At 44.9% G+C, this 22,640-nt stretch overlaps 4 protein-coding genes across 6 annotated transcripts in view; 1 reads left to right on the forward strand and 3 right to left on the reverse strand.

Moving 5' to 3' along the window:
- Window positions 1-783: 783 nt before the first annotated feature.
- On the reverse strand, window positions 784-2,877 carry LOC120024067 (leucine-rich alpha-2-glycoprotein-like). The gene is made up of 2 exons (XM_038968177.1): window positions 2,737-2,877; window positions 784-2,421 (listed from the first exon to the last, which is right to left on the reverse strand). Exon 2 carries the CDS (start codon window positions 2,409-2,411, stop codon window positions 1,395-1,397), a length of 1,017 nt encoding a protein of 338 aa, XP_038824105.1. The 5' UTR covers window positions 2,412-2,421; window positions 2,737-2,877; the 3' UTR covers window positions 784-1,394.
- A 34-nt stretch (window positions 2,878-2,911) lies between these two features.
- LOC120024066 (leucine-rich alpha-2-glycoprotein-like) lies at window positions 2,912-4,997 on the reverse strand. The gene is made up of 2 exons (XM_038968176.1): window positions 4,861-4,997; window positions 2,912-4,577 (listed from the first exon to the last, which is right to left on the reverse strand). Exons 1-2 carry the CDS (start codon window positions 4,986-4,988, stop codon window positions 3,569-3,571), a joined length of 1,137 nt encoding a protein of 378 aa, XP_038824104.1. The 5' UTR covers window positions 4,989-4,997; the 3' UTR covers window positions 2,912-3,568.
- Window positions 4,998-5,028: 31 nt separating this feature from the next.
- Window positions 5,029-11,859, forward strand: LOC120024068 (solute carrier family 66 member 3-like). 2 transcript variants are annotated; one of them, XM_038968179.1, is made up of 7 exons: window positions 5,031-5,622; window positions 6,758-6,840; window positions 8,116-8,185; window positions 8,623-8,680; window positions 10,648-10,768; window positions 11,173-11,214; window positions 11,467-11,859. In XM_038968179.1, the coding sequence occupies exons 1-7, from the start codon at window positions 5,459-5,461 to the stop codon at window positions 11,556-11,558; spliced, it is 630 nt and encodes a 209-aa protein (XP_038824107.1). In that variant the 5' UTR covers window positions 5,031-5,458; the 3' UTR covers window positions 11,559-11,859. The 2 variants fall into 2 exon arrangements, with proteins under 2 accessions (XP_038824108.1, XP_038824107.1); XM_038968180.1 differs by lacking the exon at window positions 8,623-8,680 and having other exon boundaries at window positions 5,029-5,622; window positions 8,116-8,219.
- A 1,966-nt stretch (window positions 11,860-13,825) lies between these two features.
- Window positions 13,826-22,640, reverse strand: part of LOC120024155 (rho-associated protein kinase 2-like) — a 73,321-nt gene continuing 64,506 nt past the window's right edge. For both annotated transcript variants that reach the window (XM_038968316.1, XM_038968315.1), the window contains one exon: window positions 13,826-14,629. In XM_038968316.1, the coding sequence (XP_038824244.1) occupies window positions 14,617-14,629 (13 nt within the window). In that variant the 3' untranslated portion in view covers window positions 13,826-14,616. The remainder of the gene's footprint in view (window positions 14,630-22,640) is intronic.

Raw genomic sequence — 22,640 nt, forward strand, 5'->3', positions numbered from 1 at the left:
GTGGTCAATTTCTTCTCCTATGATTGTCTTGGCAGTACATAGGTGCGTACCACCACCTACTGTGCTGGAGTGTGTATAGTCGGAACAAGTCAAAGTTGGTGATTTAATTGTGGAATGTTTGCTCAGGAGTATAATTCATTGGCTGACACCTCCTGCTGACTTGGATGGAATTATTTAATCCTTCTTTAACCCATAGCAAGTCCCACCCTGTTGGCTACTTCAAAATGGTTAAAGCCCTCAATTGCGCTGTCCATGTTAAAACGGGTTTTGGCGCCCTCTATCCAACTCTATCGTACGATGCCGGGGGAAAACGCTCCGACGTCCGCTGCCGTTTCAGGAAGCTATGTTTTCTTCCGCTCTTCAGCAAATATTTATGATCAGGGTTTAATTTTCATAAGTAACCACCTCTGGAGACGTGGGTGCTGCTTTACAAGAGTCATAAATTATTGTGTCTCTCACTTACTGTGATCAAGGCCTCCTGAGGACAGAGAGGCCTGTGCCACATCTGCAGAGGACAAACTCACAGATTTCTTTTCTTTTCTTCTCTCTCTCTCTCTCTCTCTCTCTCTCTCTCTCTCTCTCTCTCTCTCTCTCTCTCTCTCTCTCTCTCTCTCTCTCTCTCTCTCTCTCTCTCTCTCTCTCTCTCTCTCTCTCTCTCTCTCTCTCTCTCTCTCTCTCTCTCTCTCTCTCTCACCCCATTGATTTCAATGCCATTAAAAAACAGGAGAAGAAGAATGAAGTGCATATCAAAGTGAGACACTGCAGAGAGGGGAAACCACAAAGTTCTGAACATAATGAGGCTATATTAGTATTACCACCACCAGAGCCTAGATCCACCAGGCTGATTGACCTGTAGAAAAGTAGCTGTCACAAAGACATCCTGTCACAAAGGTGTCCATTTTCTATTCATGCATAGTTGTTGTCAACCATGTATTATACATTATAACAACTGTTCAGGACAGGTCACTCAATAGTCTACTAGGGAGTTTATCGTGCAAAAACATTGAATATGATGCCACCTAGTGCCAGTGGATCTTATAAGACCGTCCTAAGGGTATCCACAAATATACAGAAGCCTTAATTGAAATGCAAGAGGTGTTTGTCTCAAATGTGTGTGTGTGTGTATATATATATATACATACATACATACATACATACAGAGAGAGACCTTTTAGCCAATCAAAACACAGAATAATTTGCAGTTGTTACCTGAAGAGTGGGCCTGTTTTATTTGTCAGTTTTGAGGCCTAGCTCTTTCTTTGTCAGAGACACAACCGCTGGTCCTTAACAACCAGAGCTGGCACATTTCACCTTCTCAAGAAAGAACACTCCCCTGGGTCATACTGAGACACCTCCCCACCGTCTTATTGTTTAAGTGAAAAATATCTAATAAATCAGAGTCCTAGCTCACTGTCAGTTAGTGACATAACTGATCGTTCCTTCAGAGACTCAGGGCTGGCACACCTGATGTCATCGGCCAGGAAAGCTTTCTTCTGATTCTTCTGCAGCCACCTCCACAGGTCCTCCACCTTCTTATCACACACCCAGGGGTTCTGGCTGAAGGCCACCCAAAGACGGTTGCTTGTCCGTGGGGAGGAGAGCTGCTCCAGCAGGGTGTTGGAGATGTGACCAAGCCGGTTGAAGTTGAGAAACAGGAAATCGAGGCGATGGAGCCCCTGGAGGAGAGTCGGGGGAAGCCTCTCCAGTTGGTTCTCCTGGAGGAAAAGGTGCGTCAGGTTTGGGGTGTTCCTGAAGGCGGATGGGTCCAGGGCGCTGAGTTGGTTCCCCTCCAGGTTGAGCCTCTCGAGGCTGCTCAGAGGATTCAGGGCCCCCGCCAGGAGCTTCTCCAGGTGGTTATGGGAGAGGTCAAGGTTCTTCAGGTGGCGTAGTTTCTGGAACAGGGCTGTGGGTACGGCCGTCAAACGGTTCCCTGACAGGTCCAGCCAGGTGAGGTTACTGTTGTCAGGGAGCCAATCAGCATCCACACCGCTGATCAGGTTGTTCTTCAGCACCAGGTTATGCAGCGGAGCGTGGCTGAAGACATATGGTGGCAGGAAGTGCAGGTGGTTCCCTGTGAGATCCAACGTGTGCAGGTGAGGAACAGCTCTGAGGAGATGTGAAGGAAGTGTGCTCAGGTTGTTGTAATATAGTTGGAGCTCTTTCAGAAGGGGCGTGGCCTGTAAGTGGTTGGCAGTAATCGTGCTGAGGTTGGTGGATTGGATGGACAAGGAGGTGGTGTTGCCTGGGAGACCATCGGAGGGGAACTGGGAGAGGGAGGCTTCACTGCAGACCACCGTGGTGTCGCTGGAAGAGAAATGGCAGGTGCACGTGTCTGGGCAAGAGAGGGCGCCATTTCTGCGGCCGCAACAACAGGTCAGCGCACACAGAGAAAGGAGGAACCAGGTGCTCATCTTTTTAAAACTGTGAAACAAAGAGATAGTTGGGCCTCAAAACATACATGATTTAATATTTGCAGAAGTGTATGTTAACGCAAAAGACATAGGTGACTCGTAAATCATAAGGAATTCCTTAATGCTCTGTAACATCAAGTCCATTATACATGCAGTTTTTTTAATGGATGATACTATTATGATCGGTATCTTTCAATGTTCGATATAAGTCATAAGCCATAAATAATACATAACAAATAACTTGAGTTGTAGTTTTTTCCCAATACAGATAAAAATATTGTTTGTCAAGAGGATTCAGACACAGTAATTAAATCAAAGTCCTTACCTGAAGTCTTGCTGTCATTCGTGTTTTGTTGCCTTCATTGGCTTGCTTGTTTCATCTGCTCTTACGACTATTTCAATGCTCCTTATATGAAATGTGTGTGTGTGTGTGTTTGTGTGGGTCAGGCTATGCACCAGACAAAGTAAATAATGAGTGTGTTTAGATAAAGTCCACAACCTGTTTTTGTGGATTTATTGCATAAGGTAAACAAAGAAATAGAAACCTGGGCAACTGGGGAATTTCCATTCTTAGTCATTCATCATACGCTTATTTTTTTTGCTGTAACTATTTTTGGGGTAGTTGAAAACATGACATGGGCACTCTACACAACAACGACAAAATACCATGTACATTAGCAGTTGAATTACAGCTATTTTTGTCATTTTTTACAGGTGAAATATAAATCTTTGATGTGTACAAAGAGACTGCGGTGGCCTGTTGTTTGCATTTCCTTCAGTTATGTTCAGAGATTAATATCAGCACGTGTTTTAGCCTTTAACATCTGACTACTTTTACCACAATTTTACTTAATACATAATTACTTAAAGGCATATTATTCAGTCAAGACGTGGGGCCAGTTGGCGGGGTATTTATACCCCTCTCTGACAGACTGTAAGGTGCTAGAAAGCAAGGATAGGACATCAAGATCATTAATTTAAAATTCCAATTCAGGTCACTTTTTTATTTACGTGGATGTGTGTATAATTATGATAAATACACAACATGCAATAGACCAACATTACCTTAGATTCATTTGAGATAGGAGTTCAATAGACCACAGTTTGAGATAGGTTACAGTGATAATTCATAATCTGAGTGAAAAAGGTTTGATGGATCAGAGTCCTAGCTCACTGTCAGTTAGCGACATCACTGACCGTTGCTTCAGAGACTCAGGGCTGGCACACCTGATGTCATCGGCCAGGAATACTTTTTTCTGGTTCTTCTGCAGCCACCTCCACAGGTACTCCACCTTGCCATCGCATACCCAGGGGTTCACCGTGAGGTCCAACCCCTGCTCATCAATGGAGTGAAGCTGGTCCAGCAGACCAGGAGGGATGTGGCTCAGCAGGTTATCATTCAGACTCAGGTGCGCCAGGTTCGGGAGGCCATGGAACAGGGTTGGGGGCAGTTGTCCAAGCCGGTTCTCCAGAAGAAACAGGTGTGTCAGGTTGAGGTTGTTACTGAAGGTAGACACGTCCAGGGTGCTGAGTTTGTTCCCCTCCAGCATCAGCCTCTCCAGTTTGGTCAGAGGGTGTAACGAATTTGGGGGGAGCTTCTCCAGGCGGTTATGGGAGAGGTCAAGGTTCTTCAGGTGGCGTAGTTTCTGGAACAGGGCTGTGGGTACGGCCGTCAAGTGGTTCCCTGACAGGTCCAGCCAGGTGAGGTTACTGTTGTCAGGGAGCCAATTAGCATCCACACCGCTGATCAGGTTGTTCTTCAGCACCAGGTCACGCAGGGGAGCGTGGCTGAAGACATTGGCGGGAAGCTGATCCAATGTGTTATCCGAGAGAGCCACCGAGAACAGGTGAGGGACACCCCTGAAGAGATCTGAGGGAAGGGTGCTCAGGTTGTTGTTGTACAGGTAGAGCTCCTGTAGAAGGGGTGTAGCTCTCAGGTGCTGTTCTGAGATGGAGCTGATGTTGGTGAACTGGATGGTGAGGGAGGTGGTGTTGCTAGGAAGACCGTAGGAGGGGAACTGGGTGAGGGGGACTTCATTACAGACCACCTCTGTTTTTCTTGGGGATATGTAGCATTTGCAAAGGGCTGGGCAAGAGAAGGTGCCATGGCAACAACATGCCAGAAACAGGAGAGGAAGGAGAAACCAGCTCTTCATCACTAAGGCACTGAGCAAGGGAAAAGAGAGAGAAATGCTCATAAATGTTAGTTATCCTTTCTGAAATAAAAATTGCTTTGCAATTCAAATGAAGTTACTAAAGTGCTGTGCCTATAATGTAATTACAAGGCAAATAATTGATTTGATTACATTACATGTGGATATTTTCAACTACAGTAGGTTACATTTCTCAGTGCTTAGATCACTAGTATAGGCTAAAGACATGTCCTTAGGCTTCTGTCCAAAACTATGAGCATATTGATCAATAAAAAGATCTTTGGAATTTCACTTACCCTGGTTTTATAATACGTCTAAAATGATGCTGTAAATTATACCAGCTCCTGTTTTGTATCGTCCAGTCAGAATGGTTGCAACATTGTAGACGGGAATTAGGAAGGTGGATAGCCTGCCCTACAATCATTAATCATTGAGTAAATAATGAGCGATCAGCACTTGGCGGGAACAAACAGTTCCAAAAGTGAATCACGAACCTCTGGGGAAATAGGCCTACATACATCTGTGTCATATTTCTTTCACGTTTTTCAATCTCGTTGATCATCATATAGGCAGGCACAACTATAACTAAACATACAGTATATAGGCTAATGTTGTTGTAACTGTATAGTTTGTCATCCATGTAATGTAATATAACGCTTCTTTGAAAAAAACGTATTCTTTGAAATCCAAGCCATACAAATTCGGGGGCGCACTTCAACGCTCACTTTGAGATGGCCAAAAGGTTATTGCTTGAAGTAATATACTGGAAAAATGCTCGGCCAGCTGTCCAATTCTCTAGGGTAGACTGACTACACGCTGTCAAGTCAATCTTGGAACTAACGGGAGTGATTGGAGACTACAAGTATCATTATTTTTACCCAATACCAAGACAATATGCTAACGTCACCCGTAGACGACTCGAACATTTTGTTACACTTGTTAAATTATAGTACATTCTGCTTGTGCTTAGTGTCTAAAATCCCGTCGATTGTTCTCGTAGCAAGAGCGAAGTCTTCCAAGGGATTTAGCCTGAAGGGCTTGCTGTTGGAGTTGACTGGGTAAGTTAAGGGACATCTCCACACGTCTGTACTCACATAGCTGTGTTTCAGACTAGCCTATTGGTACATTTATGTAAAACTTAAGCATACATAGTCTAATTTGCACGGATAAATTGAGACATAAAAACAACGGGTTTTATTTTAGTTGGGGGGGGGGGGGGGGGGGGGGGTTCTAGTACATTTCAATGTTTTTGTAATAACTAGGAAGCACCAATGCTGGCTGTTTTGCTATTAATCAACTGGAAAACAGGTTACACCATCAACTACTAAATTAATGTCAAGTGGTTTGAAACATCTCCTCTGAGTAGGAACAGCATATGACATTCAATGTATTTAGTATTTCTTCTAAAGCATACTTCATGAGATATAGGCCCATAACCCATCAAAGATGCATTTCCGATAACGTTTCCAGATGTTATACCGACAGTCCTGTCTACCTTCTCAAATAACTTTGATCACCCCTGAATTCTTCCTCAGCTTTCATCAACTTTGAAGCGACATGTAGGGGAAGAGGGGTTTAAACTAGGCATTCTATACTGTACTGGTCTCAGTATAGCTCGGCTGCAGCTGTGGTGCCCCATTACACTGTCACTCGACCCACTGGTAAATGTCAACTGGAAATGGATGGGGTACAGACTGATGGGGAGCGTCTGACTTTGGGAGAAAGGGGTGAGGGGAACCAGGGTGTCAGTTGGCAGCATGGTAAAGGCAAGGGGAAAGGCAAGGGCGACTCCTAACCCAACACCTAGCTATCTCGTCAATAGATTCGGATTCAGATGTATAGCTAAGGTGTTGGGTTGACAGTCTAAATGTCCCGGGTTCAAGGCCAGGTCAGGACTACCTCCTGACTTCACTACAGTACAACATACTGCTCTACAGAAATCGGACTCCCCTAATCCTAATTCCCTGCAGTACAGTTTTGTGATTTAGTGTGTTGGCATACCTGTGTGTCTGGTCACTCTGCTGGTACTGGCATCTAAATGAATCCACTGTCTGCTTGCCTCTCTCTCTGTCTGTCTGTCCCACTGTCTGTCTGTCCCTCTGTGTTTGTCTGTCTCTGTCCTGTCTGTCTGTCTGTTTCTCCCTCCCGCTCTCTGTCCGTCCGTCTGTCTGCCTGCATGTCCTTCCATTCCAGATATGTCGTGTTTGTCACCTACCAGATTCACCATGCTGCACCATCTTCCACGTTCCTGGAGTACCCGATACTCATTGCCCAAGGTGATGTTGCACAAGATGATGCTATCATGTGCAATGACTCGTGCTATCATGGCATAAGTCATGAAAGGGTGTTCTTCCTTGTGTGTGTGTGTTCTGAGTGAAATATATAAAAATAGAACATTGTGTGTGTGACAGAGAAGAAGATCCTTAAAGGTGAACTTCAGTATTTTACAACTTGATGTTAATGTTTTTTCATCTTGAAAGTATATGGACCAGGAGAAACTGTAATCCGTGGTTTGTTTTTCTTAAAACACCTCTACAGGATTGGTGTCCCCCCCGCGGGACGGTTGAGCTAATGTGCGCTAATGTGATTAGCATGAGGTTGTAAGTAACAAGAACATTTCCTAGGACATAGACATATCTGATATGGGCAGAAGCTTACATTCTTGTTAATCTAACTGCACTGTCAAATTTACAGTATCTATTACAGTGAAATAATACCATGCTATTTTTTGAGGAGAGTGCAGTTATGAACTTGAAAATATATTAATAAACCAATTAGGCACATTTGGGCAGACTTGATACAACATTTTGAACAGAAATACAATGGTTCATTGGATCAGTCTAAAACTTTGCACATACACTGCTGACATCTAGTTGCCAAAATCTAACTGCGCCTAAACTGGAAACATACATTGTGGCCTTTCTCTTGCATTTCAAAGATGATGAAAAAAATAATAATTAAAAAAGCATGTTTTTTTCTTTGTATTATCTTTTACCAGATCTAATGTGTTATATTATCCATACATTCATTTCACATTTCCACAAACTTCAAAGTGTTTCCTTTCAAATGGTATCAAGAATATGCATATCCTTGCTGCAGGTCCTGAGCTACAGGCAGTTAGATTTGGGTATGTCATTTTAGTCAAAAATTGGGAAAAAAAGGTCCGATCCTTAACAGCCAATACAAACTTAAGCTAACTTTAGCCACAGCTAGCTAAAACTCTATGGGAATAATACGGGCAACTGTGCAACGTTACAAAAATGGTAAAATCATCTTTAATGTCAAATAATTCAGTTGGTTTGGCCATGATATTTAGAAAATTGTCATGGTTGACACTATACCATTGATAGCCAGCTAGAAGTGGCTAAAGTTAGCAGAAGTTTGTAGTGGCAGTTTAATGAAATCTGAACCATGGGTTACTTTTTATCCTTCCCATAGACTAGTTACAGGGTGAAGAATCATCTAACATTAACTACTGAAATCCCCCTTTAACAAGTCTGTTGCATTTAACTAAGAGGTGTAAATTGAAGCACACTGTATTTTTGTTTTAGACACCGTCCTGCTTCTGCTCATCCTCTATTACAATGGGAAAGCCAAGCACAGCTTGATCTACATTGCACTGTATCCTCCACCCAATCAGAATGCAGATGTCCAGGTAGATTTGACCAATTACAATCTTTCACAGACACAATTATACATTAAAGACCACTGAGAAGGGTGAGCGATGTGAGAGCGTGTATGCTATGTGTGTGTTGCTGAGGGCGATTGCGTTTTAGTTGAAGGGGAGTCAGTACAAGCGTCTGACTCTCTTGACAACCGTAACCAATCACTGAGTACAAGCGTCTGACTCGCATGACAACCCTAACCAAACACTGAGTACAAGCGGCTGACTCTCATGACAACCCTGACCAATCACCGAGTACAAGCGGCTGACTCTCATGACAACCTTAACCAATCACTGAGTACAAGCGGCTGACTTTGACAAGCCTAACCAATCACTGAGAAATGACAAACATTGCTCACTGTCAGCTGTTGTAGTCTTTAATGTTCCACTCTAGATTTGTAGGGGGATGGAAACTTGTCACACTACAAGATTGGATTATTGATCTGGCTATGGTAAGTATAGCATGTTAGGTCCCACTTTAAACAAACTACAACTTGTAAGGCTTAGTGAAGGATTCATAAACTGTTTATAAGGCCTATATACACTGCTCAAAAAAATAAAGGGAACACTAAAATAACACATCCTAGATCTGAATGAATGAAACATTCTTATTAAATACTTTTTTCTTTACATAGTTGAATGTGCTGACTACAAAATCACACAAAAATGATCAATGGAAATCAAATTTATCAACCCATGGAGGTCTGGATTTGGAGTCACACTCAAAATTAAAGTGGAAAACCACACTACAGGCTGATCCAACTTTGATGTAATGTCCTTAAAACAAGTCAAAATGAGGCTCAGTAGTGTGTGTGGCCTCCACGTGCCTGTATGACCTCCCTACAACGCCTGGGCATGCTCCTGATGAGGTGGCGGATGGTCTCCTGAGGGATCTCCTCCCAGACCTGGACTAAAGCATCCGCCAACTCCTGGACAGTCTGTGGTGCAACGTGGCGTTGGTGGATGGAGCGAGACATGTTGTCCCAGATGTGCTCAATTGGATTCAGGTCTGGGGAACGGGCGGGCCAGTCCATAGCATCAATGCCTTCCTCTTGCAGGAACTGCTGACACACTCCAGCCACATGAGGTCTAGCATTGTCTTGCATTAGAAAGAACCCAGGGCCAACCGCACCAGCATATGGTCTCACAAGGGGTCTGAGGATCTCATCCCGGTACCTAATGGCAGTCAGGCTACCTCTGGCGAGCACATGGAGGGCTGTGCGGCCCTCCAAAGAAATGCCACCCCACACCATGACTGACCCACCGCCAAACCGGTCATGCTGGAGGATGTTGCAGGCAGCAGAACGTTCTCCACGGCGTCTCCAGACTCTGTCACGTCTGTCACATGTGCGTGTGAACCTGCTTTCATCTGTGAAGAGCACAGGGCGCCAGTGGCGAATTTGCCAATCTTGGTTTTCTCTGGCAAATGCCAAACGTCCTGCACGGTGTTGGGCTGTAAGCACAACCCCCACCTGTGGACGTCGGGCCCTCATGGAGTCTGTTTCTGACCGTTTGAGCAGACACATGCACATTTGTGGCCTGCTGGAGGTCATTTTGCAGGGCTTTGGCAGTGCTCCTCCTAATCCTCCTTCCACAAAGGCGGAGGTAGCGGTCCTGCTGCTGGGTTGTTGCCCTCCTACGGCCTCCTCCACGTCTCCTGATGTACTGGCCTGTCTCCTGGTAGTGCCTCCATGCTCTGGACACTACGCTGACAGACACAGCAAACCTTCTTGCCACAGCTCGCATTGATGTGCCATCCTGGATGAGCTGCACTACCTGAGCCACTTGTGTGGGTTGTAGACTCCGTCTCATGCTACCACTAGAGTGAAAGCACCGCCAGCATTCAAAAGTGACCAAAACATCAGCCAGGAAGCATAGGAACTGAGAAGCGGTCTGTGGTCACCACCTGCAGAACCACTCCTTTATTGGGGGTGTCTTGCTAATTGCCTATAATTTCCACCTTTTGTCTATTCCATTTGCACAACAGCATGTGAAATTTATTGTCAGTCAGTGTTGCTTCCTAAGTGGACAGTTTGATTTCACAGAAGTGTGATTGACTTGGAGTTACATTGTGTTGTTTAAGTGTTCCCTTTATTTTTTTGAGCAGTGTAGATGCTCCAGAAATCATTCAGCTGTTAGGTGACTTGTGTATAGGCCTTAATCCTGTTTCTGAGGGCCCACAGTGGGTGTGCAGGCTTTTGTTCCAGACCAACACACTTGAATCATCCAATCATCAAGCCCTTAGTTGAATCAGGTGCGTTAGGACGGATCTGCCCTCCGGTCTTACCCAGTGGGGCTTAAATCAGGCTGTCATTGTAAATACAAATTTGTTCTTAATTGACCTGCCTGGTAAAATAAAGGTAAAAATAATAATAATTAATCTTCATGTGTGTTCTTGGTCCTGTTTCTACCCCTTCAGAGCCTCTGTACCTTAATCAGCGCCAGCAGTAAGTTTGCCTCCGCCCAGTGCCTGTACCAGTCCAAGGACTCCTCCGGGGTCAGTGCCCTCGCCTGGAGCATATCCTGCTACACCTGCTTGGGTGAGTACCAAGCCAAGGGAGGGGGAGAGACTGTGGTCCAATTCCTCTACCATTCAAAGTGTGCACTTGTAAATACATGAAGGGGTGTGAACAAAGAATGGATTGGTGTAAGGAAATGGAAACTCCCAATACTTACATCCAATCCACTGCTTTTAAATCCATGAGGAGTGAACAGGTGTACACTTCAGGTTGAAGAGTAGAGAATCTGACCACCAGTTTGGTACTAGAACAGTAGGCCTCTTCCATTGGTCATGTTGTATTGTGGGGGTCTGAATGCTTAAAGGGATAGTTCACCCTTTTGTAATTTGGGTGAACTGTCCCTTTAATACAGTAATGGAGATATCATTGACTGTTTTGAGGGTTTGTTTGTGTGTGTTTTTACACTCAAATCCTCTGTGTTTCAGCGAGGATGTTCACTACAATCATGACAACAGCAGACATACAAGGTCAGTATCTACTGCCTACCTTGTAGAGACTTGGCAATCAACATGTGATCTTAGTCCATAGAGATGTACTAGAGCTCATTTCATACTTTTGCTGAAACAGGGTTTTGGGCCAAGTGCGTCCTTTACCCAACTCTATGGCTTAGTCTGATCGATGCAATAGATCACTTTCTGAAAGCTCAAAAGAAGTTATAAACATTAGGAAGTGAGCCCACAGTGATCAGTTTGTGGCCTTTGGTTCTTTGATTCTTCCAGTTCTCACCCGGTTCGCGGTCTTGTCATCACTCAATGGATTTGTGCTGGCCATGATATTCCACTACAGAAGAGATGTCAAAAAGGTGGAATGAGCTTTGGAGATGAGTCTGTCAGTCACCTGAGTCATATTCTTCAGGCAGCAAACAGAAGAACACAGAATGACACATGGAGGGACTAACTGGACTTAAAACTGGACTGTCCAATAAAGAAAACTAGCATTTTCACTTGCAAAATGTCTCTGACTTGTGAAACCACAAACAAGGTCTTATCCACTGGTCTTTTGGTCCCAGAACATGGTATTCAAGCAACCTTTTGAAGAAAAAAAAAAAGTCTTCACTTTTCCAAAATTATGAGCAATACAAGTAGAACACACAATAAAGAATATTCTCCGTCTTACAGTATTTATTCAGATTTTTTCCAACAAGCCATGTAGTACACAGGCAGTGATATAGAACATAAATATGAAATATATTGTTCCAGTTCTGTCTGATGGTCAGCATTGTTTACTGAAGCCTGAAAACTGATGGGGTGAAGTCTCCTCTAGGTACAGATCTAGGATCAGCTTCCCCTCCCCCAATCCTAACCTTAACCATTAGTGGGGTAAATACAAAACTGACCCAGGATCAGCGTCCATTGGGGCGACTGCGGAAGAATATTCCCATATTGTACTTCATGGTTCACCTTATTCGGTCATAAAGACAAACACTTTAGCCTGTTTCCAGATCCGTTTGTGCCGTTTTGCCCCTTTGGTTGGTGTTGTTGACAAGACAGCACAAACAGACCTTGGACTAGGCTACAAACACTTTACTCTGATAATGTAACATTATTTGAATGAAGTAATACACTCATCTAAGTATCAATTGTAGACTAACCTCAGATTTAACGCTTTAAAATAATATTTTTTATACATAGCCTATCTTGTAACATTACAGGGAAAAATATGTGCAGTGAAATATTTCGTTTTCGTAAAAATAAAACTATCACATACGGTACCAGTCAAAAGTTTGGACACACCTACTCATTCAAGGGTTTTCATTTATTTAAACTTTTTCATACATTGTGGAATAATAGTGAAGAAATCAAAAAACTATGAAATAACACATGGAATCATGTAGTAACCAAAAAAGTGTTAAACAAATTAAAATATATTTAATATTTGAGATTCTTCAAAGTATCCACGCTTTGCCTTGATGAAAGCTTTGCACACTCTTGGCATTCTCTCAAACAGCTTCATGAGGTAGTCACCTAGAATGCATTTCAATGAACAGGTGTGCCTTGTTAAAAGTTAATTTGTGGAATTTCTTTCCCTAATGCGTTTGAGCCAATCAGTTGTGTTGTGACATGGTATACAAAAGATAGCCCTATTTAGTAAAAGACCAAGTCCATATTATGGCAAGAACAGCTTAAATAAGCAAAGAGAAACGACAGTCCATCATTACTTTAAGACATGAAGGTCAGTCAATCCGGAAAATTTCAAGAACTTTTAATGTTTCTTCAAGTGCAGTCGAAAAAACTATCAAGCGCTATGATGAAACTGGCTTGCATGAGGACCACCACAGGAAAGGAAGACGCAGAGTTACCTCTGCTGCAGAGGATAAGTTCATTAGAGTTACCAGCCTCAGAAATTGCAGCCCAAATAAATGCTTCACAGAGTTCAAGTAACAAACACATCAACATCAACCGCTAAGAGGAGACTGCATGAGTCAGGTCTTCCTGGTCAAATTGCTACTACTAAAGGACACCAATAATAAGAAGAAACTTGCTTGGGCCATGCGATACAAGCAACGGACATTAGACCGGTGGAAATCTGTCCTTTTGTCTGATAAGTCCAAATTTTGCGATCTCCGCATGTGTGGTTCCCACCATGAAGCATGGAGGAGGTGGTGTGATGGTGCTTTGCTGGTGACACTGTCAGTGATTTATTTAGAATTCAAGGCACACTTAACCAGCATGGCTACCACAGCATTCTGCAGTGATATGCCATTCCATCCTGTTTGCGCTTAGTGGGACTATCATTTGTTTTTCAACAGGACAATGACCCAACACACCTCCAGGTTGTGTAAGGTCTATTTGACCAAGAAGGAGAGTGATGGAGTGCTGCATCAGATAACCTGGGTTCCACAATCACCCGACCTCAACCCAATTGAGATGGTTTGGGATGAGTTGGACCGCAGAAGTGCTGAGATTGTGGGAACTCCTTCAAGACTGTTGGAAAAGAATTCCAGGTGAAACTGGTTGAGAGAATGGGCAAAGGGTGGCTACTTTAAAGAATCGTTTTGACACTTTTTTGGTTACTACATGATTCCATGTGTTATTTCATAGTTTTGATGTCTTCACTATTATTCTACAATGTAGAACATAGTAAAAATAAATTAAAACCCTTGAATAAGTAGGTGTCCAAACTTTTGACTGGTACTGTATCTTTGTGGCAATAATACACTGACAGAACACGTATTCCTATATACACACATACCTAATACAGACCCATCTAATTATATAGCTTATGAGGATCACCCAGGCATGTAAAGACACAGGCAAATATATGGCTAGGTCTGTATGTATTTCATCATGACATTTATAAAATAAGGCAGTTTTAGAGCGACCTGCAAAGTATTTCATTTTCTCGATCCATGAAATCATGGAATTGTTCAAACTTGCTGTGACATGCAGTGTATGAAGCCTGGTGCCAGATCTGTTTGTGCCGTCTTGCCATTGGCATGACAACAGCACAGCAATGGAGTTGGCAAGACAGCACAAACGGATCTAGGACCAGGCTATACTGTAGAAGGCTAGGACCAGGCTATACTGTAGAAGGCAGAAGGTGAAACCATTTGGTTTACTGAGACATATGCAAGTCCGACTGCAGTCCTTACATGAATGCAACGTTAACCTGACCCTCTTTCCTAAAATATCTGGCGTTTTGCAGTCTTTGGTTGCATCCAAAATGACACCTTATTCCCTATATAGTGCAACTACTTTTGACCAGAACCATATGGGCCCTGGTCAAAAGTTGTGCACTATGTAGGGAATAGGGCCCCATTTGAGACACTGCCTTTGTCTCTGAAAAGGCAAAGTAGATGTATAGGTTCCACTGTGTTCAGGCTCCAGTCAAAGTCCACATGATGTGAGAGGATTCAGCACATCTTTGTATCATAGAGGTAAACTGTGAAGAGAGAAAATACATTCATTCATATGGCATTTTGCTAGAGGAAGTCGGATTATTCACATAAGAGTGCGTGAAAAACACATACAGACAACAAACAGCTAACAAAACACCAGCCATCAACACCACACACACACCAAACAGCTAACAAAACACCAGCCATCAACACCACACACACACACACAAACAGCTAACAGAACACCAGCCATCAACACCACACACACACCAAACAGCTAACAAAACACCAGCCATCAACACCAAACTAGCAGCACACAGCATGCAACTAAACAAAGATTTGTTGAGAAGTTCTCTGACAACTCAAACACACATTAACACTGCCTGTGGTGGGATCTTCAGCAGAACACTGACTGTGGTGGGTTCTTCAGCAGAACACTGACTGTGGTGGGTTCTTCAGCAGAACACTGACTGTGGTGGGTTCTTCAGCAGAACACTGACTGTGGTGGGTTCTTCAGCAGAACACTGACTGTGGTGGGTTCTTCAGCAGAACACTGACTGTGGTGGGTTCTTCAGCAGAACACTGCCTGTGGTGGGTTCTTCAGCAGAACACTGACTGTGGTGGGTTCTTCAGCAGAACACTGACTGTGGTGGGATCTTCAGCAGAACACTGACTGTGGTGGGTTCTTCAGCAGAACACTGCCTGTGGTGGGTTCTTCAGCAGAACACTGACTGTGGTGGGTTCTTCAGCAGATATTATCATATTATAGTGAATGTCCAACTCAGTGACTGCCATCAGAAAGCTCTACACAACCCAACCATTACTGGCAATCAATTCTGTATAATGCCCCTATTGAAATCACACAAAACATGCATAATAGTGATAATACCGGTATTCCATTTAGTAGACACTTGTATCCAAAGCGACTTACAGTACAGTGAGTGCAAACATTTTTAGTCTGTTATCCCTCCCAGAATTGAACCTACGACATGCTCTTACCAATGGAGCCACACATTAGGCCTCAAGGCCTCCAACAAAAAATAAATTTCGCAGCAGCCACTGCTGAAGTTACCCCTCACTTCCTCAGAAGCCGAACATATCATCATCATCATCATCATCATCATCGACATCCTCCAACGACCAACTCCAGTCCTTCAGGCTTTCAAAATCAACAAGCAATCTGAAACGGTAGAGGGAGTCCCCCTGGTGTCAACTCATGGCCTGGAAGGGACTTTGCAGTCCATGGCAGCATTAAGGCACCATGTTTTAGTCAGACACTACAGTGAGCAATTCCTGATTCTCTATCCTTCTGCCCTAACTGTACACTTTCATGGATTGAAAAAGACTGGTGTAAGAAATATGGTCCAAACTCCCTCGTCCAGCCCATACACACACCGATCCAGTTCACTCCTAGATAGAGAACTGGGACATGGGGTCAGCCCTGTACAGTTACTTGAGATGCATGACATGAGGCAGAGGGTGGAGGAGCGGTTAAGAGAGGTAGTGGTTAGTAGAGGTGACATGGATGAGCGGTTGAGAGGTAGTGGTTAGTAGAGGTGACATGGATGAGCGGTTGAGAGGTAGTGGTTAGTAGAGGTGACATGGATGAGCGGTTGAGAGAGGTAGTGGTTAGTAGAGGTGACATGGATGAGCGGTTGAGAGGTAGTGGTTAGTAGAGGTGACATGGATGAGCGGTTGAGAGGTAGTGGTTAGTAGAGGTGACATGGATGAGCGGTTGAGAGAGGTAGTGGTTAGTAGAGGTGACATGATTGAGCGGTTGAGAGAGGTAGTGGTTAGTAGAGATGACATGGATGAGCGGTTGAGAGAGGTAGTGGTTAGTAGAGGTGACATGATTGAGCGGTTGAGAGAGGTAGTAGTTAGTAGAGATGACATGGATGAGCGGTTGAGAGAGGTAGTGGTTAGTAGAGGTGACATGATTGAGCGGTTGAGAGAGGTAGTGGTTAGTAGAGATGACATGGATGAGCGGTTAGTAGAGATGACATGGATGAGCGGTTGAGAGAGGTAGTGGTTAGTAGAGATGACATGGATGAGCGGTTGAGAGAGGTAGTGGTTAGTAGAGATGACATGGTTGAGCGGTTGAGAGAGGTAGTGGTTAGTAGAGGTGACATGGATGAGCGGTTGAGAGAGGTAGTGGTTAGTAGAGGTGACATGGATGAGCGGTTGAGAGAGGTAGTGGTTAGTAGAGATGACATGGATGAGCGGTTGAGAGAGGTAGTGGTTAGTAGAGATGACATGGATGAGCGGTTGAGAGAGGTAGTGGTTAGTAGAGATGACATGGAGGAGCGGTTGAGAGAGGTAGTGGTTAGTAGAGATGACATGGATGAGCGGTTGAGAGAGGTAGTGGTTAGTAGAGATGACATGGATGAGCGGTTGAGAGAGGTAGTGGTTAGTAGAGGTGACATGGATGAGCGGTTGAGAGAGGTAGTGGTTAGTAGAGATGACATGGATGAGCGGTTGAGAGAGGTAGTGGTTAGTAGAGATGACATGGATGAGCGGTTGAGAGAGGTAGTGGTTAGTAGAGATGACATGGATGAGCGGTTGAGAGAGGTAGTGGTTAGTAGAGATGACATGGATGAGCGGTTGAGAGAGGTAGTGGTTAGTAGAGATGACATGGATGAGCGGTTGAGAGAGGTAGTGGTTAGTAGAGATGACATGGATGAGCGGTTGAGAGAGGTAGTGGTTAGTAGAGATGACATGGATGAGCGGTTGAGAGAGGTAGTGGTTAGTAGAGATGACATGGATGAGCGGTTGAGAGAGGTAGTGGTTAGTAGAGATGACATGGATGAGCGGTTGAGAGAGGTAGTGGTTAGTAGAGATGACATGGATGAGCGGTTGAGAGAGGTAGTGGTTAGTAGAGATGACATGGATGAGCGGTTGAGAGAGGTAGTGGTTAGTAGAGATGACATGGATGAGCGGTTGAGAGAGGTAGTGGTTAGTAGAGGTGACATGGATGAGCGGTTGAGAGAGGTAGTGGTTAGTAGAGATGACATGGATGAGCGGTTGAGAGAGGTAGTGGTTAGTAGAGGTGACATGGATGAGCGGTTGAGAGAGGTAGTGGTTAGTAGAGGTGACATGGATGAGCGGTTGAGAGAGGTAGTGGTTAGTAGAGATGACATGGATGAGCGGTTGAGAGAGGTAGTGGTTAGTAGATATGACATGGATGAGCGGTTGAGAGAGGTAGTGGTTAGTAGAGATGACATGGATGAGCGGTTGAGAGAGGTAGTGGTTAGTAGAGGTGACATGGTTGAGCGGTTGAGAGAGGTAGTGGTTAGTAGAGGTGACATGGTTGAGCGGTTGAGAGAGGTAGTGGTTAGTAGAGGTGACATGGATGAGCGGTTGAGAGAGGTAGTGGTTAGTAGAGGTGACATGGATGAGCGGTTGAGAGAGGTAGTGGTTAGTAGAGATGACATGGATGAGCGGTTGAGAGAGGTAGTGGTTAGTAGAGATGACATGGATGAGCGGTTGAGAGAGGTAGTGGTTAGTAGAGGTGACATGGATGAGCGGTTGAGAGAGGTAGTGGTTAGTAGAGATGACATGGATGAGCGGTTGAGAGAGGTAGTGGTTAGTAGAGATGACATGGATGAGCGGTTGAGAGAGGTAGTAGTTAGTAGAGATGACATGGATGAGCGGTTGAGAGAGGTAGTAGTTAGTAGAGATGACATGGATGAGCGGTTGAGAGAGGTAGTGGTTAGTAGAGATGACATGGATGAGCGGTTGAGAGAGGTAGTGGTTAGTAGAGATGACATGGATGAGCGGTTGAGAGAGGTAGTGGTTAGTAGAGATGACATGGATGAGCGGTTGAGAGAGGTAGTGGTTAGTAGATATGACATGGATGAGCGGTTGAGAGAGGTAGTGGTTAGTAGAGATGACATGGATGAGCGGTTGAGAGAGGTAGTGGTTAGTAGAGGTGACATGATTGAGCGGTTGAGAGAGGTAGTAGTTAGTAGAGATGACATGGATGAGCGGTTGAGAGAGGTAGTGGTTAGTAGAGGTGACATGATTGAGCGGTTGAGAGAGGTAGTGGTTAGTAGAGATGACATGGATGAGCGGTTAGTAGAGATGACATGGATGAGCGGTTGAGAGAGGTAGTGGTTAGTAGAGATGACATGGATGAGCGGTTGAGAGAGGTAGTGGTTAGTAGAGATGACATGGTTGAGCGGTTGAGAGAGGTAGTGGTTAGTAGAGGTGACATGGATGAGCGGTTGAGAGAGGTAGTGGTTAGTAGAGATGACATGGATGAGCGGTTGAGAGAGGTAGTAGTTAGTAGAGGTGACATGGATGAGCGGTTGAGAGAGGTAGTGGTTAGTAGAGGTGACATGGATGAGCGGTTGAGAGAGGTAGTGGTTAGTAGAGATGACATGGATGAGCGGTTGAGAGAGGTAGTGGTTAGTAGAGATGACATGGATGAGCGGTTGAGAGAGGTAGTGGTTAGTAGAGGTGACATGGATGAGCGGTTGAGAGAGGTAGTGGTTAGTAGAGATGACATGGATGAGCGGTTGAGAGAGGTAGTGGTTAGTAGACATGACATGGATGAGCGGTTGAGAGAGGTAGTGGTTAGTAGATATGACATGGATGAGCGGTTGAGAGGTAGTGGTTAGTAGAGATGACATGGATGAGCGGTTGAGAGAGGTAGTGGTTAGTAGAGATGACATGGATGAGCGGTTGAGAGAGGTAGTGGTTAGTAGAGATGACATGGATGAGCGGTTGAGAGAGGTAGTGGTTAGTAGAGATGACATGGATGAGCGGTTGAGAGAGGTAGTGGTTAGTAGAGATGACATGGATGAGCGGTTGAGAGAGGTAGTGGTTAGTAGAGGTGACATGGATGAGCGGTTGAGAGAGGTAGTGGTTAGTAGAGGTGACATGGATGAGCGGTTGAGAGAGGTAGTGGTTAGTAGAGGTGACATGGATGAGCGGTTGAGAGAGGTAGTGGTTAGTAGAGATGACATGGATGAGCGGTTGAGAGAGGTAGTGGTTAGTAGATATGACATGGATGAGCGGTTGAGAGAGGTAGTGGTTAGTAGAGATGACATGGATGAGCGGTTGAGAGAGGTAGTGGTTAGTAGAGGTGACATGGTTGAGCGGTTGAGAGAGGTAGTGGTTAGTAGAGGTGACATGGTTGAGCGGTTGAGAGAGGTAGTGGTTAGTAGAGGTGACATGGATGAGCGGTTGAGAGAGGTAGTGGTTAGTAGAGGTGACATGGATGAGCGGTTGAGAGAGGTAGTGGTTAGTAGAGATGACATGGATGAGCGGTTGAGAGAGGTAGTGGTTAGTAGAGATGACATGGATGAGCGGTTGAGAGAGGTAGTGGTTAGTAGAGATGACATGGATGAGCGGTTGAGAGAGGTAGTGGTTAGTAGAGATGACATGGATGAGCGGTTGAGAGAGGTAGTGGTTAGTAGAGATGACATGGATGAGCGGTTGAGAGAGGTAGTAGTTAGTAGAGATGACATGGATGAGCGGTTGAGAGAGGTAGTAGTTAGTAGAGATGACATGGATGAGCGGTTGAGAGAGGTAGTGGTTAGTAGAGATGACATGGATGAGCGGTTGAGAGAGGTAGTGGTTAGTAGAGATGACATGGATGAGCGGTTGAGAGAGGTAGTAGTTAGTAGAGATGACATGGATGAGCGGTTGAGAGAGGTAGTGGTTAGTAGAGATGACATGGATGAGCGGTTGAGAGAGGTAGTGGTTAGTAGATATGACATGGATGAGCGGTTGAGAGAGGTAGTGGTTAGTAGAGGTGACATGGATGAGCGGTTGAGAGAGGTAGTGGTTAGTAGAGGTGACATGATTGAGCGGTTGAGAGAGGTAGTAGTTAGTAGAGATGACATGGATGAGCGGTTGAGAGAGGTAGTGGTTAGTAGAGGTGACATGATTGAGCGGTTGAGAGAGGTAGTGGTTAGTAGAGATGACATGGATGAGCGGTTAGTAGAGATGACATGGATGAGCGGTTGAGAGAGGTAGTGGTTAGTAGAGATGACATGGATGAGCGGTTGAGAGAGGTAGTGGTTAGTAGAGATGACATGGTTGAGCGGTTGAGAGAGGTAGTGGTTAGTAGAGGTGACATGGATGAGCGGTTGAGAGAGGTAGTGGTTAGTAGAGATGACATGGATGAGCGGTTGAGAGAGGTAGTGGTTAGTAGAGGTGACATGGATGAGCGGTTGAGAGAGGTAGTGGTTAGTAGAGGTGACATGATTGAGCGGTTGAGAGAGGTAGTAGTTAGTAGAGATGACATGGATGAGCGGTTGAGAGAGGTAGTGGTTAGTAGAGGTGACATGATTGAGCGGTTGAGAGAGGTAGTGGTTAGTAGAGATGACATGGATGAGCGGTTAGTAGAGATGACATGGATGAGCGGTTGAGAGAGGTAGTGGTTAGTAGAGATGACATGGATGAGCGGTTGAGAGAGGTAGTGGTTAGTAGAGATGACATGGTTGAGCGGTTGAGAGAGGTAGTGGTTAGTAGAGGTGACATGGATGAGCGGTTGAGAGAGGTAGTGGTTAGTAGAGATGACATGGATGAGCGGTTGAGAGAGGTAGTAGTTAGTAGAGGTGACATGGATGAGCGGTTGAGAGAGGTAGTGGTTAGTAGAGGTGACATGGATGAGCGGTTGAGAGAGGTAGTGGTTAGTAGAGATGACATGGATGAGCGGTTGAGAGAGGTAGTGGTTAGTAGAGATGACATGGATGAGCGGTTGAGAGAGGTAGTGGTTAGTAGAGATGACATGGATGAGCGGTTGAGAGAGGTAGTGGTTAGTAGAGATGACATGGATGAGCGGTTGAGAGAGGTAGTGGTTAGTAGAGATGACATGGATGAGCGGTTGAGAGAGGTAGTGGTTAGTAGAGGTGACATGGATGAGCGGTTGAGAGAGGTAGTGGTTAGTAGAGATGACATGGATGAGCGGTTGAGAGAGGTAGTGGTTAGTAGAGATGACATGGATGAGCGGTTGAGAGGTAGTGGTTAGTAGAGATGACATGGATGAGCGGTTGAGAGAGGTAGTGGTTAGTAGAGATGACATGGATGAGCGGTTGAGAGAGGTAGTGGTTAGTAGAGATGACATGGATGAGCGGTTGAGAGAGGTAGTGGTTAGTAGAGATGACATGGATGAGCGGTTGAGAGAGGTAGTGGTTAGTAGAGATGACATGGATGAGCGGTTGAGAGAGGTAGTGGTTAGTAGAGATGACATGGATGAGCGGTTGAGAGAGGTAGTGGTTAGTAGAGATGACATGGATGAGCGGTTGAGAGAGGTAGTGGTTAGTAGAGATGACATGGATGAGCGGTTGAGAGAGGTAGTGGTTAGTAGAGATGACATGGATGAGCGGTTGAGAGAGGTAGTGGTTAGTAGAGATGACATGGATGAGCGGTTGAGAGAGGTAGTGGTTAGTAGAGGTGACATGGATGAGCGGTTGAGAGAGGTAGTGGTTAGTAGAGATGACATGGATGAGCGGTTGAGAGAGGTAGTGGTTAGTAGAGGTGACATGGATGAGCGGTTGAGAGAGGTAGTGGTTAGTAGAGGTGACATGGATGAGCGGTTGAGAGAGGTAGTGGTTAGTAGAGATGACATGGATGAGCGGTTGAGAGAGGTAGTGGTTAGTAGATATGACATGGATGAGCGGTTGAGAGAGGTAGTGGTTAGTAGAGATGACATGGATGAGCGGTTGAGAGAGGTAGTGGTTAGTAGAGGTGACATGGTTGAGCGGTTGAGAGAGGTAGTGGTTAGTAGAGGTGACATGGTTGAGCGGTTGAGAGAGGTAGTGGTTAGTAGAGGTGACATGGATGAGCGGTTGAGAGAGGTAGTGGTTAGTAGAGGTGACATGGATGAGCGGTTGAGAGAGGTAGTGGTTAGTAGAGATGACATGGATGAGCGGTTGAGAGAGGTAGTGGTTAGTAGAGATGACATGGATGAGCGGTTGAGAGAGGTAGTGGTTAGTAGAGATGACATGGATGAGCGGTTGAGAGAGGTAGTGGTTAGTAGAGATGACATGGATGAGCGGTTGAGAGAGGTAGTGGTTAGTAGAGATGACATGGATGAGCGGTTGA

This window comes from Salvelinus namaycush, chromosome 29 (genome assembly GCF_016432855.1).
Source record: "Salvelinus namaycush isolate Seneca chromosome 29, SaNama_1.0, whole genome shotgun sequence".
Lineage (NCBI taxonomy): Eukaryota > Metazoa > Chordata > Actinopteri > Salmoniformes > Salmonidae > Salvelinus > Salvelinus namaycush.